This window comes from Syngnathus typhle, linkage group LG22 (assembly GCF_033458585.1).
Source record: "Syngnathus typhle isolate RoL2023-S1 ecotype Sweden linkage group LG22, RoL_Styp_1.0, whole genome shotgun sequence".
Classification (NCBI taxonomy): domain Eukaryota; kingdom Metazoa; phylum Chordata; class Actinopteri; order Syngnathiformes; family Syngnathidae; genus Syngnathus; species Syngnathus typhle.
In genome coordinates, this window is record NC_083759.1 from 1811083 (window position 1) to 1828138 (window position 17056).

Sequence of the window (17056 nt, forward strand, 5' to 3'; positions counted from 1 at the left end):
AAGGAGTCCAAAAATGCACTCCCCGGGTTGCGCCATGAGCACCACGAGGGCCACGACCAGGAACGCCGATGTCCACTTCATCCTACACCCCCCCAAAAAAAGAAAAAGAAATAGACTTCAATTAATGAGGAGACCATTTTTTAAAAATATTTATGCATTTGCTCACCTTCCTACCAAATGACCAAAGTTTCTGATGAGCGTGCGGTGTCAGAACTTCTCTGTTGTGCCTACCGATCGGCTCTTGACGCCTATTTGTAGATGTGCTCGATTCTTATCGAAAGCTCCGCAGCTTCGGCAATGCAAAGTCATCGTCGAGCTCGGTCGGCGATCTTATCAACTTCCGTTTCTCGAGTCGCTAAAGGAGGAAGTGAACGGGAGAGAACGTTGGCGAATAACAAAAAGACGTCTTTGAGATGACCGTCTATTTTATATTTTCAATTAATAATTCTTCAAAAATGTCTCAACCGAGGCACCAAAGTCTCTCCTCGACTTGAAAGTTTGAAAGGGCTCTACTCAAATCCACTCAGGCTTTGATGACTTCTCTTCTCTTCTCGCCTTGCTCCAAACTCGTTTGATTTGCGCCAGAGCGAGACATCCTGGGTCTTTGAGTGATCTCGCCACCATCCCTACAAAGAGGACCGTCGCATCCGCCGGCTTCTCGACGCCTATAATGACGTCGCGCTCGGGTGGCTCACACCCAATTCCACTGATCTTCTCAATTCCCGGAATCCACCGGAATCGCCTCGGAAATCATACGAGAACGACAAACAAGAGTATAAACAAATGGGAAGCGCCAATTCATCGGACAAATAACGCAACCTTTGCTCTCGAGCTATTTCTGAGCAAAGGACCCTTCGAGACCTCGCCGGCTTTGGCCTAATACTCACTTGGAAGCTCAGATCGGATCCCTCCTTAAGACCTCGCCGAGTGTACTCTTGCCCTCGCCCGGATTAGCGCCGCCGTTCCAACATGGCTCTCAAAGGCGGGGGAAATCAGTATGCGACATTTGCGCCGCTAACGGCGGACATTTATGCAGTACGTGTGTCTAAGGCCGGAATTCATAATAACGTTGTTGGCCGTCAAAAATATCCAGTCTGAGCTCGGATTTTGTTAATTAACCACCTAAAATTTTATATTTAGCCTAATGCTAATAAACAATGCGAAAACAGCATAGCGACCAAAAATAAATATTCCAAATTGATCGGCCAGAAATGTGCCAAATTTCGTAATCGCCGTCGGAATAGAATTTCGGTCCGGTCCGACTTTTTATCGTTCCACCGGCAGGTGATGCAATTCAAAGCTTTCATCTAATAACATGGGGCTCATTTTGTTCTCAAAGGACGTTACCGTGCCAACTTTTGTCTCGCTGTGGTAGCGTGGCAGCTTTCATCCTTCTGTTGACTTAGAATAACAGCAACAACAAAAGGGGAACAAAACAAAAAAGATCACACACACACACACATCTCTAAGTGTAAGGCAGACAATCATTTCTTGGAAATAGGAGGGCTTAAATGAGGCCGGAGGTGTGAGGAATGGATTCACTATGGTGAGGGGAGGCGGGTGAGGGGGGGTTAGATTGGAGAGGGGGGGAGATGGGGCACACCGGCTGCCGACTCAGGCTTTTAATACACTCCCTCCAAACACACACACACATCGTGGCGCTCGGCCTCATCATGGCCGCAGAACCTGAAAGATGAAGAATCCACGAGCGTAAGACTTGTGACTCTCTCATCAACACTGTTTGCTTGCACTTTGGACTCTTCCCACAAAGTCAGCCCTTGCCCTCTTCTAAAATATAGATACAAGCTTTCATAAACTAGATTTTTATTCCCTGTTTAATGCCTGACCACATAGCTGTAATTTTGACGGTTACTCAATTGCTATTATTGGTTTTTAGCTTACGACTACCACGACCGCCGCGGGCGTACCGGTTTTTCGTGACGATAACAAGTAGCAATGTCTATTGTTGACATTACATCACTCGATCTGAAACAGGCCCAGGTTAGAAAACCAACTATAGAACGCACAAAACAAATGGTTCTTCACGTCCGGTGAGAAATATCCTCTCGCAGATGTGAAGCGAGCTGACGAGCATATTGATTTTCACGCGGCGACTGCCATTCTCTCGTCTCGACGGGGGCTTGTCTCCGCCGGAGCTGCGGGAAGCTTGTGAAGAGGCCGCCCACCACCTGGCCTGCGGAATGGCGGAGGAATATTCCACGAATATTCCCTGGTGGGATATCAAAGCTTGTGACACACGCGCGCACAAAATGTAGGTACTGTATCTGCCGAGCGCTTATAGTTGGATAACGCCGCAGGCTGGTTGATGTAACGTTTCACTTTGTGTTGTCCTTAAACACTTGAGAGCAGACTACCCCGGTGATGCAGCTTGTTGTAGCGCAACAAATACCGTATTTTCCGGACTATAAGGCGCACCGGACTATAAGGCGCACCTTCAATGAATGGCCCATTTTAAAACTTTGTCCTTATATAAGGCGCACCGGACTATAAGGCGCATCATGTCGGATTTTTAATCCAAATCAAATCATTCGCCATTTTATCTTTTTTATTTCAACTTCAGACGCAACAAATGACTTTATAATCACAAAATAAGGATCCATAGTCTTTTTGATTCATGATTCATAGTCTTCACTTATGATTGATTTCATGACACAATGCTTCGGGCCAGTTCAAATTTAGGAATTTGGTCCATATATAAGGCGCACCGGACTATAAGGCGCACTGTCGGCTTTTGAGAGAAGTTTGGGTTTTTAGGTGCGCCTTATAGTCCGGAAAATACGGTACAAAAATCTTTTTTTAAAGTAAGCTAGCCAGCAAGTGTTAGCTAGCAACTGTGCGCCGGATTGCTGCTAATGCTAATGATAGTGCTCAAAGCTTTAACTTCTATTTAAGAATCTAAAATGGTGAAAAACCAACAACAAAAAACGAGTTAAATGGAAAAATGTCAAACGAGATTCCGGACAGCCCCTCCTTGGACCCCGGGAAAAATGTGTTTTTTGTTTTTGCCTCGACATGTTTTGGCGCTAACGAGAAGGGGAGTGACGGAGAGGTCCGAGTTCAATTATGTTGGTGCAACAGCTTCAATTAGACACGGGGGCGGCAAAATCAATAGCACGACTGATGATGTCTCTCGCCTTTCATTCCTCACTCGTGGAAGCGACGCGTCCGGCGGCGACACACACAAACACACACACACGCGCAGCGGGGTGATATTCATCACTCCGTGGCCAAACGAGAGTGACGCCGTCGATCCCACGCCTCCGGCTTTCGCCGTCTCTGTTTCCTGTTCATCAATAATGAATTACGCTCGTCACCACAATATGCGTCTCGCTCCATTTTTCATTTTTTCTGACGTGTTTTATTTTATTTTTTTCCCCTCCCACCCGCCTGTTGTTTCCCTGCGTCGGGCTTCTGCACAACGGTGTGGAAATCTCACCGTGATTTGGAAATGTCAACACGACGCCTGCCAAAAGTGTGTTGAAGAGGCGACGGGGAGGAAACTGTTGCTTTTTAGTTCCTCACTTTGAAGGGATTTTCTCCAAGATGCCCACCTTGAAAGTTCACAGCTGATTGGTTAACAGCAGAAAGCTTTTAGATGTTTTCCGTGGGGCTGTCTGTTGGGAGAACGTTCTTATTTATTTATCAAGGGTAAGGGCATGGACACAAAGTCATCGTCTGTAATGATGCCATTTTTTTTTTTTTCTTTCTAGACGACCGCAAAAGAAGTCGGCGCGAAATTTCGGACGACCTATGACCCAGCAAATAACGCAACCTCCGTTTTCACACTGCCACTTCTTCTTTCTCGGCCTATCGCAAAAATGCACCTTTCCTCTCGAGCGATTGCAACGACTCAAAGTAGAGCGCCCATCGAATTTCCTCATTAATATCCGCCGAGAAATAAAAAGGAAAAAAAAAAAGAAAAGTGACAAATTACGGCAGCTTGTTTTTTTTGTTTCCGAGCGCCGCCTGTTCTCCTTTGACGGGTCCGTTTGCGTGGCTCGTCCTTTAAACTGGCGAAACGAGCAAACTTTTCAGTCCTCTGAGCTTTTTAATGAACGCTGCTTGTTTGTTTCCAGTCCTCCTGTGTGTGATTGTGTGTTTGTCTCAAGTAATGCACGGAGACAACACACACACAGAAAACAATTACACTTGGAAGGGACAAGCCCGTGCATGTAGGACAAAGCTTCGACTTGCTCGTGTGCGTGTTCCCACTTCCTGTTTGCAGTAATTACTCGCCATGCCGTTTATAGTTTACACAGCACGCCGCCATTAGAGAGATCATTACTGGACGTCTGGCTGCAGTGGAGCGCTTTAATTAAACATTCAGATGAAAGCAAGCGGGCTGCGTTTTGGGGGAAGAAATACAAACAAGTCCAATGAAAACAGTTTTTGAATCCCTGGAAGTTCCAGATTCCTTAATTGACCCACGGGAGCTAATGGATGGCGGCTTCGGTGTGTCGGCGCGTCCCCTCAAAGCGACCTTGAGTTGACGAGCCGGATGCCTGACATCTTATTTTTTGAGCTTTTCTTCTTTGCCGTGAACACGCACACACAAACACGCTAGCCGTGCAGGTGTCTGCTGGTGAGGTTGTGGGGACAGTTGATCCCCAGACAGATTAGGTGGCAATCTGAAATCTCCCCAGGCCAGCCCTAGAATCATGCACACACCCACACACACACACACACGCCAATGTAAAGTGTTGTTGAAAAGTGACTTTGAGAAGCAGGCCAGAGTAAATGATTGATATATTTTTCAATAGGCTGAATGATAATTGATTTGTGTGATGTTCTGGAAATCAAAAACATATCCCAGAAGATTTGTGCACTTCTTTTTTACATAATGTCATCATTGTTACATGTTTCTTGTGTTTGCTTGTGAAGGTTCGACTACCAGGAGCTGCTCCACAACTCCACCTTCTGCCTGGTACCGCGGGGTCGACGTCTCGGTTCCTTCCGCTTCTTGGAGGCGCTGCAGGTGGGCTCTTAATTCTGGCATTATCTTCTCTTTTGATGGAGGGGAAGTAAAAAAAAAAAAAAGTGTGTTGGTGTTGTCTCCTGGCAGGCGGCATGCATCCCCGTCATTCTGAGCAACGGCTGGGAGCTCCCCTTCTCCGAGGTCATCGACTGGAGGAAGGCGGCCGTGCTCGGCGACGAGAGGCTCCTGCTGCAGGTGAGAGAATTAAGTCCAAAAAAAACCCATGCAACAAAAAACCCGAAACCTCAACGTCCTCGTCCAGTGACACTTTTGCGGCTCTGCAAGGTCGACAATTCTCTACCTTGCCTTCTCAACCCGACCCCCGTGGGCCCTGGAAACATTCCGTCTGACATTCCAAGCGTGCTGCAATGAAATGTCAGCACCCCCGGCGGGTCCGGATCCCCTTGGGCCGAAGACCGAAATGCTCCAGATGGAAAGCGCATTAACTAAAAATGATGTTGACTACTTTTACAAACACCAAGATGGCAAACGCGAACGTTTGGGGAATTTTTCACTCGCTTGTGGTTTCCCTCGCAGTGTTAAAATGGATTCTTCTGCCATTGGATTACCTTCTGTCACCTTTAATTAGCACCGCGCCCTGACTGTGTTGATATTTACATTTTTGGGATCGCTACAGGGGATGAAAAAACACACCTGAGTTTTCTATGAACGTCTCTTCAAGCATCCTTTGAATGATTTCAAAGATGCTCACAAGCCAACGCCGAGTATCGTCTCTCTCTCTCGATGTCACCGCCATCTTGCAGCAGTTTGCGCCGCCAGCTGCTACCAATTAAACACGCGTTTTATCGTAATCCGTCGGCTATTTGCTGGCCGCGAAAAGGACGCGGCGAAGGTGCTAGGCGACTCCGCGATAAAGCTTCGAGACGTCGCCTTTGGAACATCTGTCACCGTCGAGGTTTTCAGTACCGCCATCTGGTTGTTTGTCAGGAGACGTGAGGAATTGTTAGAACACAACTCGCGACCGATGCCTGCTTGCAAAGTTGCCCTGCCGTTGACCGCCAACTTGATTTGTTTGGGAATGATATCAGACGGACCCATGGCGCACACTGCTTTGATCTCCAAGACCCCTGGCGTCCGTCCACCCAGAGGCTCGATGAGACGCGGGAATACATTTGCATTGTGCTAATATTATCCACTGGAAACACTGTTCACACTTCTGTAGCCCGCTGAGAAATTTGAATCTCATTATATTCAATTACATCATGACCTGACTGTTTAGTATGGATCTGCACACACAGACTATCAACACCATTCGAGTCGGGAAGTATATTGTCCACAAGAGGGCCGCGGTTATCTCATGGGTCTCACAGTTCTGAGGTTTGATTGAGGTCGAAAACATCTCGGTCTATCCTGCAGGTTCCGTCCATGACTCGCTCCGTAGGCCGTGACAGGATCCTGGTTCTCCGCCAGCAGAGTCAGTTCCTGTGGGACGCCTACTTCTCGTCTGTAGCCAAGATCGTCCTCACCACTCTGGAGGTACCAAACATTCTTTGTCAAGAACTTTTTCTTTCCTGTGACCGCCGGCTCTGCTTCACCTCTCTGATAAAGTTTCACAACAAATCTCTCCTGCTTGTATAATGTCATGAAATGTAGATTCTAAACTTTTTTCCCGTGTCAAAAGTTGGCTGCCGTTTGTGCGTTCGAGTTCATAGCACACAAAGCAATTTTAGAGAAAAACATGGCCGTGCTCATTGCTTTTTTTTTTTCTTGTATTAATTTTCATAATGATTGAACTGACAGATTATTTTGCACATTTTATGTCCCTGTCCAACTTTAAGTGCGCAAGTGAACACAAGGTCCTAGCAAGTGTAAGGCAGAGTTGCGTTTGCCGCCGGGCCTCTCTGAGTCCATCCAGAGAGCGAGAGATGGTGAAGAAAAAGAGAGAGAGAGAGAGAAGCAGGAGTCAAGGATTTCGAGTGGGTGGGCGTCCTCCAGACAAGGAACCTTAACAACCTCCACAGGCAAAAAGTAGAGCAACCGCACTTGTTGTTGTTTTTCTCGTTGGTTCGTTGAAGCCTCGAGGACCGTAAGAGGACGCAATACCTCGGAATTGATTCACTTTATTTTCTCGCGTCGCCTCAAGTTGACGCCAAACAATATATACAAATGCCTACCGATGTCTTTCAAATGATTCCGAGCGATGGCAGACTTTTGCGACGCCACAAAAAAAAACGTGGAAAAGCGCCGAGTCCCCTAAAGAGTTGGCTGACAGCTCACCGCCAACGCGGCTGACCCTACAACATGGCCGACGGACTAAACAGCTAATGGATTCCTCATGTTGGGAGTGTTGCCCCCCCCCCCCCCCCCCCCACTGAGTTGAAGGGCTTCAAATATCTGAGCTTCTACAGCAGCTTTTCTTTGGCAATATATTTTGATGAGACCATATTTATTTTTGTTTATCTCCCATGTCCAGATCATTCGGGACCGCGTGGACTCTGTCGTGTCCCGCAACCGTCTGATGTGGAACTCCCTGCCCGGTGGTCTCTATGCACTCCCCCAGTACTCCACCGACCCCGCACGCTTCCCCTTTTATTACTCTTTGCTGGGTGAGGAGAAAATCTTTTTTTTTTTTCCCCAGGTTTCATGTTAAATCTGCAATTTGGGGGCTTGTTTTTATAGTAACACAAAGGATTGAACTTTTTATTTGACTGACCGTTCCTAATTGTGCTATTTCCCCAACCTATTTCGTGTCTCGGAGCAAAGCATAGGGCAGAGCGGGCGCTTCCATAAATATATGGAAGCCCACCTGAGATCCGGTCAGTGTCAGAGAGATGGATAGAGCAGCACTAAAGAGCACTCCAGCTCCACTTATCCGTGAGCATGCAAGTATTCCCAAACAGGCGAGCCAACACCTGGCACGCCATGTGCCCACGAGTCGCTTATGCGCCGGCTCTCTGGCGCCCCCTTCGTTCAAATTCACGCCAAAGACTGGTGACACACACTTCCCTAATGTACGCAGGGAAAAAAAAATCAACTCCTCGAGTCCATTTAGCCGACGTCGCGGCTCATTCATCAAGCGCTCTCATTTCAAGTTTGGCTCCGCTCGGTCACGTGGTGCGGTTCCGCGCCAAACGTGACACTTTTGGGTGATTGAAGCAAATTTGAGGCGCTAACGGAGGGCATCAATACCTGACCGGTTCGGCGGATGATTTAACTGGCGTGCTCATGTGAACAGAACGCATGTGTGTGTCGGAAAGACAGATGGGAGCTTCGACACACCCGGCCGGGATTTACATTTTCAAGAATCCAAAAATATAAAATGATCTGTATGAGTGAAATGTATGAATCCAGTTGAATAACTGCATCAAATGAATTTTCATTTGTGTAGGTAAAAGCCCCCCGCCACAGTTCACCGGCGTGATCCACACAGTGAGTCCGCTGCAGTCGCACCCGGCTCCCGTAGTCAAGCTCATCATCGCTGTGGCCAAGTCCAAATTCTGTGCACAGGTGGGTGGAAATATTCGAAAGAGTAGCGGGAAACTGGAATTCATACCAAATTGTATTTCCTTTTCATTTCTAGATTGTTGTTCTATGGAACAGCGACAACCCTTTACCTCCCAGGGACAAGTGGCCCTCCACCAGCGTGCCTCTCGCCGTCATCCAAGGACAGAGCAAGGTGACGCCACTCAAAGCCTTTCGAGGAATTTTCCTAAAGCGCCATCTCGTCGCGTATTTCCGCCAAATTCCATATCGAGCGTCTCGTCCCTTCACCGTCCGGCCTGAGTAAGCACAACATGACCCTCGGCCGCACGCCCCCGGTACCGGCTCTAAATCATACCCAGTCGGGTTGAACATGCCGAGCAAGCGCTTTAGCCCCACACATCAATATTATCAGCCGCGGCGGTGCGGGGCCCACTCCGGCGGACATATTTCAGCGTCATCAATCACAGCTCAAGTCGGCGCGTCCGCATCCGCGAGCTTGACTTTTACATACGGCTTCTCTCACACATCCATCCTGCCTCCTTAGCCGTGCCAGGAAATGATGTGAAAGGTGAAAAGGTCACGCCATGTTAAAAATGGCAAAAAAGTGAAAACCCCTAAAAATTGTCACTTGTCTTTCTGGGTTATGGGGATTAACGTGAAGAGGCTTGCAATAGCTATTGGACCCCCCCCACCCCGTCCACGAATTTAAATATGGATATAGATATGGTCGACAGCCTCATAATGAGGCTTTTGGCGTCTCGCTTGAATTTCATAGCGACGACTCGGGGTGGCATTAAGGGAAAAAAAAAAAATCCTCAGAGTCGCAGCGGTCGTCGCCTAGTTAATGGCCGCGATGCGAGCGGGGCAAAGATAAGGTCGGAGACCATTGAACCGCTCCGGATCTCGCCGCGATCTAATCTCGGACCAGAGGCGGGGAGGCATCGACACCGGCCTGCGGGGGAGCGAGGAAGGATGAAGCGAGGGAGTGAAATTCTGCTGCCTTCAGCCAATTGATTTCAAATGCGAGCGCCACGGGGCTAACATTAAACATGATCTAATGTTAGTCGCTTACATGATCACCCGAGTGAATGGGGGGGCCTTTATTACACCAAAGACGTTTCGGTCAAGCGCTGACCTTGCGCTGATGACTAATTTATTCGATTTTCCCGTTTAATTGCGAGTCATCACATTTCACCGCCCTGCTTCCGCGCACACGCATTGACTATAACTCAAATCCATGGAAATTCGAGATTTTGTTTAGCTTAGCACCATGTGAAAAACGATGATGACACGATTCTCCAAATGTTAGATTGTTTTGTTAGTCCTCGCATCAACTTCTAATCCCGGCGTGGATGTTTTTCCTGATGAAGTCTCCGCGGCGTGCAGCCGCGGGTCTATGCGAGTACTTAAATAATTCACACTTTAATTATAAGTCAATAGGATCATCAGCAGCTAATGGATCCTGGCCCTCCGCGCTTTGCTAGGTCAAAATGGACGACGGCTTGAGTAAAGAAAAACACAACCCGAAAAAACGATTAAGTCGACTGTTTGATCGATGGACATGCCGCAGCGGAATCAACACATTTTGCTGTGCTTGTTTACTTGACCCAAAGGCTTTTTGTTTCCAGCATAAATAAAATAAAAAAAAATCCAGAAAAATCTCAAAAAGTCTTTTCTGTTTTCCAGACGATGAGTAGTCGTTTTTACCCGCACGACGTTATCGTCACCGACGCCATCCTCAGTCTGGACGAAGACTCGGTTCTCTCCACCAATGAGGTGAGTCGGAAATATTTTTGCACTCGTTTGAGTTGATGTGAAAAACGGTCATTTGTAGCATGCGCGTTTCTTTACGACGAGGCATCGCCATCTACTGGCCTGGCATTGATATTACACTGTTGCGCAATGCATCATACATGAAAAAAAATCACGTATTTTAATCATTGTTTTGTTTCCGATTATTATACAAATTTTGGCGTACAAAAATAACCAAATAAAAACTAAGCTTCGTCATTGTGTATTGTTAAAAATGCAAGTTGCTCATTGTTGCGAGCCGGTGGCGGCGCAGAACTTATCGATCGCGGGTGAAATGAGGCAGTCAGTTCACGCTCAGGCATGAACGCCATTCATTAGCGATAAACAAGCAAGCGCTGACCGCTGGGCCAGGGGCGGGAGGTGGCCTCCGGGCTTCAAATTTCAATCTTCTAAATGGTTGTCACTTGGGAAGTCACGAGGAGTCGCTCGCTGGGTCACAAAGCACGCCATCCATAATGGAACGTGAACGTATCTTTCAACTCGAAGAAAGTTTTTATTGATCTGAGCGAGTCAATGCTCACCTTTCCCACGGCGTGACAATTACACGTGGCGGCGCGGCCAAACAATCCCGACCGGCGAAACTTTTACGCCGGATTGTTTTATGGAGGAGGAGGAGGAGGGAGGGCACGGATGGAATCTCGGTTGCGCTCGATAAGCCTTCACCCTAATTGGCCTTTTTAGGCTGCGCGCGGGGATTTGGGTTAAGAGGAGATGAAATACGCAGAGCTTAATCGAATCACGGGCCTCTTCGTAATCAAGCCCCGTTTGAATAATAACACTTTGATATTTCGGCCATAGCTGACCGCAGACTCGTCTACGTGTGTCTCGGCAGAATCATTGAACACAAGCGCTAATGCGCTGACGTGTTTTCATGCGTCCCGGGAGCATAAATGAGCCTGGTGTGTAAACTGTAACGTAACTCCTTTTTATGTGACGCCTTTAAAGCCGCACGAGATTTACCGTCGATACGCTGGCCGTATACAATCTCGGGATCCGGCCGGGTTGGCCTCGCTAGCATCTGTTAGCTCAGCTCGGTGCGTCCAAACATGTTTCCAGTCAAGGCATCAAAGAAAAAAAATGTTGCAATGCAATGGGAACATGTCTTAATTACATGAGTTGCGTTGAATATAAAAATCATACCAAGGAACTATGTTGAAATGAGGAGTTTCATTTAGTCAGGTGGCTAATAAAAAGTGCTTTGCCGCCACCTGGTGGCGTCTGTAGGTAATTACAAGCATTTTCAGGCGGACTTCTTTTTTTCCAGGTCAATCGTACCTTCTGCCATCTAGTGGAAGATAACTTCATTGTTCTGCTTGTTGCTAAAGGTCGCTGGCATAGATAGACGAACATGGATGTATTTATTTAATGTATTAACCGTGCTTAAATGGGCATTTTCCGACCAATTAGGTGGAATTGGATCATTTCCTTTGGCACATCCTCGCTGCACTTCTGAGGGTCTATCTCTCCCTCACACTTTTCCGAATGTCGCGCTTCTGCGTTTCCACCACGTCACGCCTGTCGCTAATGGAGACCGACAGGCGAGGAGGGGCGGGGGCGCGTCTCCGTGCTCAAGTCGCACATGCCAAATGGCATTATTGGAAATGTTTTCATCTGTGATGGCGACGTGATTAAAAGTGCAGCACCTTTTTAATTATTACACAGCACGCCCGCGTCTCAATCACGAAACGATTCAAGTTTAGCTCGCTCCCTTTTTTTCCCACGAGCGTCTAAAACGAGGTGTTAGCATTCGTTCCAATGAAGAGGCCGGGTGTGCTTGCTTTGAGCAATAATGTCAAACTGTCCAGGTGGATTTCGCCTTCATCGTGTGGCAAAGTTTTCCGGAGCGTATCGTGGGTTATCCCGCTCGGAGCCACTACTGGGACGGATCGCGCTCCTGTTGGGGCTACACGTCCAAATGGACCAACGATTACTCCATGGTGCTCACCGGGGCTGCCTTCTACCACAGGTTGGCACTTCTGGGAAAGACCATCTTTATCCTCCACAGCGATGCTCACATGTAACGTCGGCGCCCCCTTCAGGTACTACCACTACCTGTTCAGCAGCTACGTGCCCAGCAGCCTGCTAAGTATGGTGGACCACATGGCCAACTGCGAAGACATCCTGATGAACTTCCTGGTTTCGGCCGTCACCAAGCAGGCGCCCGTCAAGGTCACGCAGAAGAAGCAGTACAAGGAGACCATGATGAGCCAGGTAAGAAAAAAAAAAAGTGTGATTTTGCGTTCAGGCGGCCATTTTGGGATCAGCCAAAACATGTCTGTCGATCACGTCGCAAATTATTTTCATATTGTTAACAAGCCCATGGGCTGATGAAATGAGAAACGTAAAAAGGAAATAATGAAAGTGCTTCCTGTCTTCGTGTTTGATGAGAGCTGCCTGGAAATCCGACGCTCATGCTCTCCTAAAAATAAAATATCTTTTGATATCACTATCGGGGGAATTACGACAACGTTTTACAACGTATGCCCTGCGGATAGGAGGAATGGTGAAGATGTCATTATGATGTCATCGGGATTAGCACACGTTTCGATCAATATGTCCTTTTCCTACAGAAGCGCAATATTTTAATTGCCTTTTTGAAAAATAATTTTTATAATTATTTTTAATAATTGCCAAAAACACTTTGGGTCTGCGTGTGGTCACTCCATGACTGATATGTGACGACTCGGCGGAATGTAATCGATGGCTTATATGAGCAGGCAGAGCCGAACCTGAGCTAAAACTAGAACCACGGACTTAACGCCGTTTTATTTGGGTCCACCCCGAAGGGCTCCAAGTCGTCCCGGTGGGCCGACCCGGACCACTTTGCCGAGCGTCAGACGTGCGTGAACACCTTCAGTCGCTGGCTGGGCTTCATGCCTCTGCTGCACTCGCAGATGAGGCTGGACCCGTTACTCTTCCGGGACCAGGTGTCCATGCTGCGCAAGAAGTACCGTGACATCGAGAGGCTGTGAACCTCGTGGACGCTAGGCCAAGGCAGGAGGTACGCTCGCGCCGGCCGGCCGGGGGGGCAAAACGGACCGCATGAACGCAAGCTTTCTTCTCCCCGTAATCCAAAAAGAGCAAAGGAAGCGCAATGGTATGAACTCTGGCGCCGTCGATGCGATGGACAATGTTGCTCTTGTAGATTTACGGCGGCGGTTGGTGTCTGTACGAAGCAAATAAAATCGATGTATGCAACGGAAGTGTCACTTTTTGCTTTCTCTGGACGCTTTATTAGGTACAGCCGCAAGATATGCATGCGTCTTCTCGTTTCTAAAATGGTCCCTAATGAGGTGCACTAACTGAACGTAAGCTAATGAGGAAGGTACCGTAATTTTCGGACTATAAGTCGCACCGGAGTATAAATCGCACCAGCCATAAAATGCCCAAAAAAGTGGAAAAAAAACATATATATGTATATAAGTCGCTCTTGAGTATAAGTCGCCCCCCCACCCAAACTATGAAAAAAAAACGCGACTTACAGTCCGAAAATTACGGTATTCATGAAAAAGGCAGAAAATATTTTCATGAAAAGCAAGCCAAAAATCAGTTGTACCTATTAAATTGGAAATGGATCCTTATCCCCCCCCCCCCCCGCCCCCCATTAAGGCGTGCGCATGAATATTAAAACGATTCCACCTTGATCGCTTCTCTTCCGAGCAAGGACTAAACTTGAGAAGAATCGACACATTATGGCCGACACGTTGAGCCATAAAATAAATTTATATGATAATCAGATGCGATGTTGTCCCCCCCATAGTAGCATTTTTATGCTTATTGTGTTGTTTTGACATTCTTAGTCTGTTCAGACGCCGTGACTTGTCTTTTCAAGTCAAGGTTGTACTGCGATGTAAGAAAGGTAGTTAGCAAAAAAAATATATATATATGACAATAAAAGACCTCCTCAACCCAAAGCAGGACTGAACTAGAACCTCCACCTTGAGAATTTAAACTAGAAGTGCAAACAACTCATTCCCCCAAATCATTTTTCCAACTTGAACCGCCAACCCCCCCCCATCTTCCTCTCGCTCGCACAATTCTTGAGATCCAATGATGGTGTCCTATTTAGGTCCAAAATTGGCGACTCTCCATCCATCCATCCATCCCGTGTGTGTGTGTGTGTGTGTCTATGTGTGTGCGCATCCACTATGACAAATACGAGGAGACAGGCTTTAATGAGAAACATAGTTGGAGGAAAAGATAGCAGATATAGGACACTTGCTTGTGTCGTCACTAAAGCGATGTCGGGAAAAATGAAGGGAGACGAGAGGCCGGCTGTAATTTCCATTCAATAGAAATGGAATATTGGCTGGACTTTTCTTTTGCTAGCAAGCTAACGTTAGCTACAGGAGGTCGTGACCTCTGTGCAGCTCTCGACCTTTTGGGTGATTTTGAATTCAAGTTAGTTTGTAATCTTAGTGATCATCTCCTCCCACCAAACTGCCACTACAATTTCCGACTCGCGCAGATTAGTTCATTTGGTCACGGCTTCGGCGGCGACGGATTTGAATACTCGGGCGTTCCACTTCTCCCGCCGATTTACCCCATTTTCCTCGGGGGTTGGGAGGAGTGTGATTCTTAGGCTGGCGGCCAATCAATGAGTGGCGCCTGGTGCCAAAGTGAATAATCATAAAGATGGAGATGATTTATTCATGACGGGAGCCTAATGGAGGCGTGACGACGGCGAGAGATGAAAGCGGGAGAGGACGGCGGCCGTCACTTGGGCTCAATCCCAAACGCGCTGACGCCACGCGTTAAAGCAGCGCTTGCTAGGTCGTTTGGCGCCAGCGTCCCGACGTTAGCGTGAAAGCAACCCGCGTGTTTATTCGTCCATCCGTTCAAATTTATACCCATCTATTATTCATTAGTCACTATTACACATTCTACGTGTGGATTTTTAGCGTTAAATGATGACACGATTTCATTTGTTCCTTTTTTATTAACTTCATGATGTCATCTTGCGGTGACATCATGGCGACGGCCGGTCCGTTTATTAAGCACCGGGAAGGAACCCGGCGTTTGTGAAATGTCCTTTCTTTGAACTTTCATACTCTTGAGAAGAAGTATATAAAACAAGCAGCTGGCTATCAACACATTTTATGTGCTTAGTTCATATTTATCTTGACGTTTTGAACGCTACCGGTGGAGGTCGTCGTTGTTTGTGGCTCTCTAGAGTGTGCTACCTTGCATGCAAATTAAACGGGGGGGGGGAGCTATGCCGGATTTTCTTTATTATTCACAAAAGTTATTTGTTGCGCATTACGGGGGGTTTTCCTTCAACTTTTTCAAGGATGACTCGGAAAATGGAGAGAAAAGCAGCGTGGCCGTCGTTTTCCACAGCTGCTGCATAATTACAATCCAATAGAACGGCGTCCTCGCCTGTCATAACTCACATAATGCAAACTAATGGCCCAAACGTTGAGAACGGACACAGACACCGAAAAAAAACGATTCCAATCCAAATTATACTCACTTCAATTCATTTTCATTTAAAAAGTGATTAAATTGGCCTGTTCCTTCCCATGTATCTTCTCCACAGTAAATGAGCATACCTGCAGTACCATAAATAATAACATAAGATAACAAATTGGAATGTTTTTTATGTGTATTATTACCCACATAAATAGAAGAGAATGTGTGTAATTGAAAAATCGTCTGGGAGGGGCCACCAGGGGTCAGTATAATGCGAGTACACAAAGAAGACTTTCACAACTCCCAACAATTCACCAATAGCTGGAGCACACGAGTTTAAGTCTTTCCCGCAATAACCTTGCTCCGCCACTGCCTCCTTAGAACAAATCTGCTCTTATCGGAATCTTCTAGAGGTGGCCAGCAATGGCAATTTCCCATCTACCCAGGCAGCGGCGCCGGCCTGTGTTAAATCCTCCACGGGAAATCTGACGCTCTCATCCTCAAGAGGACACCGCGGCTGGCGTTTTCACACTGCCGCTGCTTCGCTTCCTTTCATAACACAAGACGTGTGCGCGTGTGTGTGCCCGCGGGTCGGAAATTGACAACGGAAATTGTCGGCGGCGCAGGCTTGTGTGTGCTGGTCAGTCAGGGGCGTCAGGAAATGAGATGTGGAGGAAGTTGTATTCTAAAATAAGGAAAACAAATCAACACTACTGTGTGTTTGTCTGTTGGAGTGTAAATGAAATGATCAAGTTATAATTACTTTGTGTTGGCGCCTAATCATGCCGAGAATGCAAAAACAGAAAAGAAAAAAAAATACCCCAAAAGGTTATCTGGACAAAAATACTTTGAATAGAAGAAAAATATTTAAAATACTTTTCACGTTTGTTTTTAAAGATTTTTTGTTATTTTTCCAAATGACATTTTTTTCCATCTAACCCTTTTAGCTCAATTTATTATTATTATTAATTTTCATGAGTGGAAATTGCTCCCGGTGGCAACATTCCCATCTGTGAGACATTTCCCATTATGATGCTAGTGTGCTTTTAAGTTTTGTTGCCTTTCCTGAACATTAAATTTAAACTACTAGTGCAGCTGGGTTTAGATTGCCTCACACACACACACACACACACACACTCACACACATATGCACGCACACACAAACCTGCCAATATATCACAGCCTCCAGGTGTGAAGATTGATGGCATTAAATTGCTTCTATCCAGTATTTTTTTATCAGGATTTACAGGCCTTGCTGTACGTGGAGCTCTCCAGCACCACTCCCGTCCATAAATCATTCCTTTTCACCTTCCGACACACACACATACTCACACACTCACCGGGACGCGGGGATATGGCTATAACAAGATGGATGATTCGGCGGCCAAGACA

The 17056-nt window shown here is 46.9% G+C and overlaps 1 protein-coding gene across 4 annotated transcripts in view; it reads left to right on the forward strand.

Moving 5' to 3' along the window:
- LOC133146589 (exostosin-1) overlaps positions 1–13450 on the forward strand; it is a 34614-nt gene extending 21164 nt beyond the window's left edge. For 3 of the 4 annotated variants that reach the window (XM_061270465.1, XM_061270468.1, XM_061270466.1), the window contains 10 exons: positions 4903–4996; positions 5084–5191; positions 6374–6493; positions 7431–7563; positions 8346–8464; positions 8538–8633; positions 10127–10216; positions 12058–12218; positions 12292–12463; positions 13039–13450. In XM_061270465.1, the coding sequence (XP_061126449.1) occupies positions 4903–4996; positions 5084–5191; positions 6374–6493; positions 7431–7563; positions 8346–8464; positions 8538–8633; positions 10127–10216; positions 12058–12218; positions 12292–12463; positions 13039–13224 (1279 nt within the window). In that variant the 3' untranslated portion in view covers positions 13225–13450. The remainder of the gene's footprint in view (positions 1–4902; positions 4997–5083; positions 5192–6373; positions 6494–7430; positions 7564–8345; positions 8465–8537; positions 8634–10126; positions 10217–12057; positions 12219–12291; positions 12464–13038) is intronic. The other variant, XM_061270467.1, reaches the window with a different exon arrangement.
- The last annotated feature ends 3606 nt before the right edge of the window (positions 13451–17056 follow it).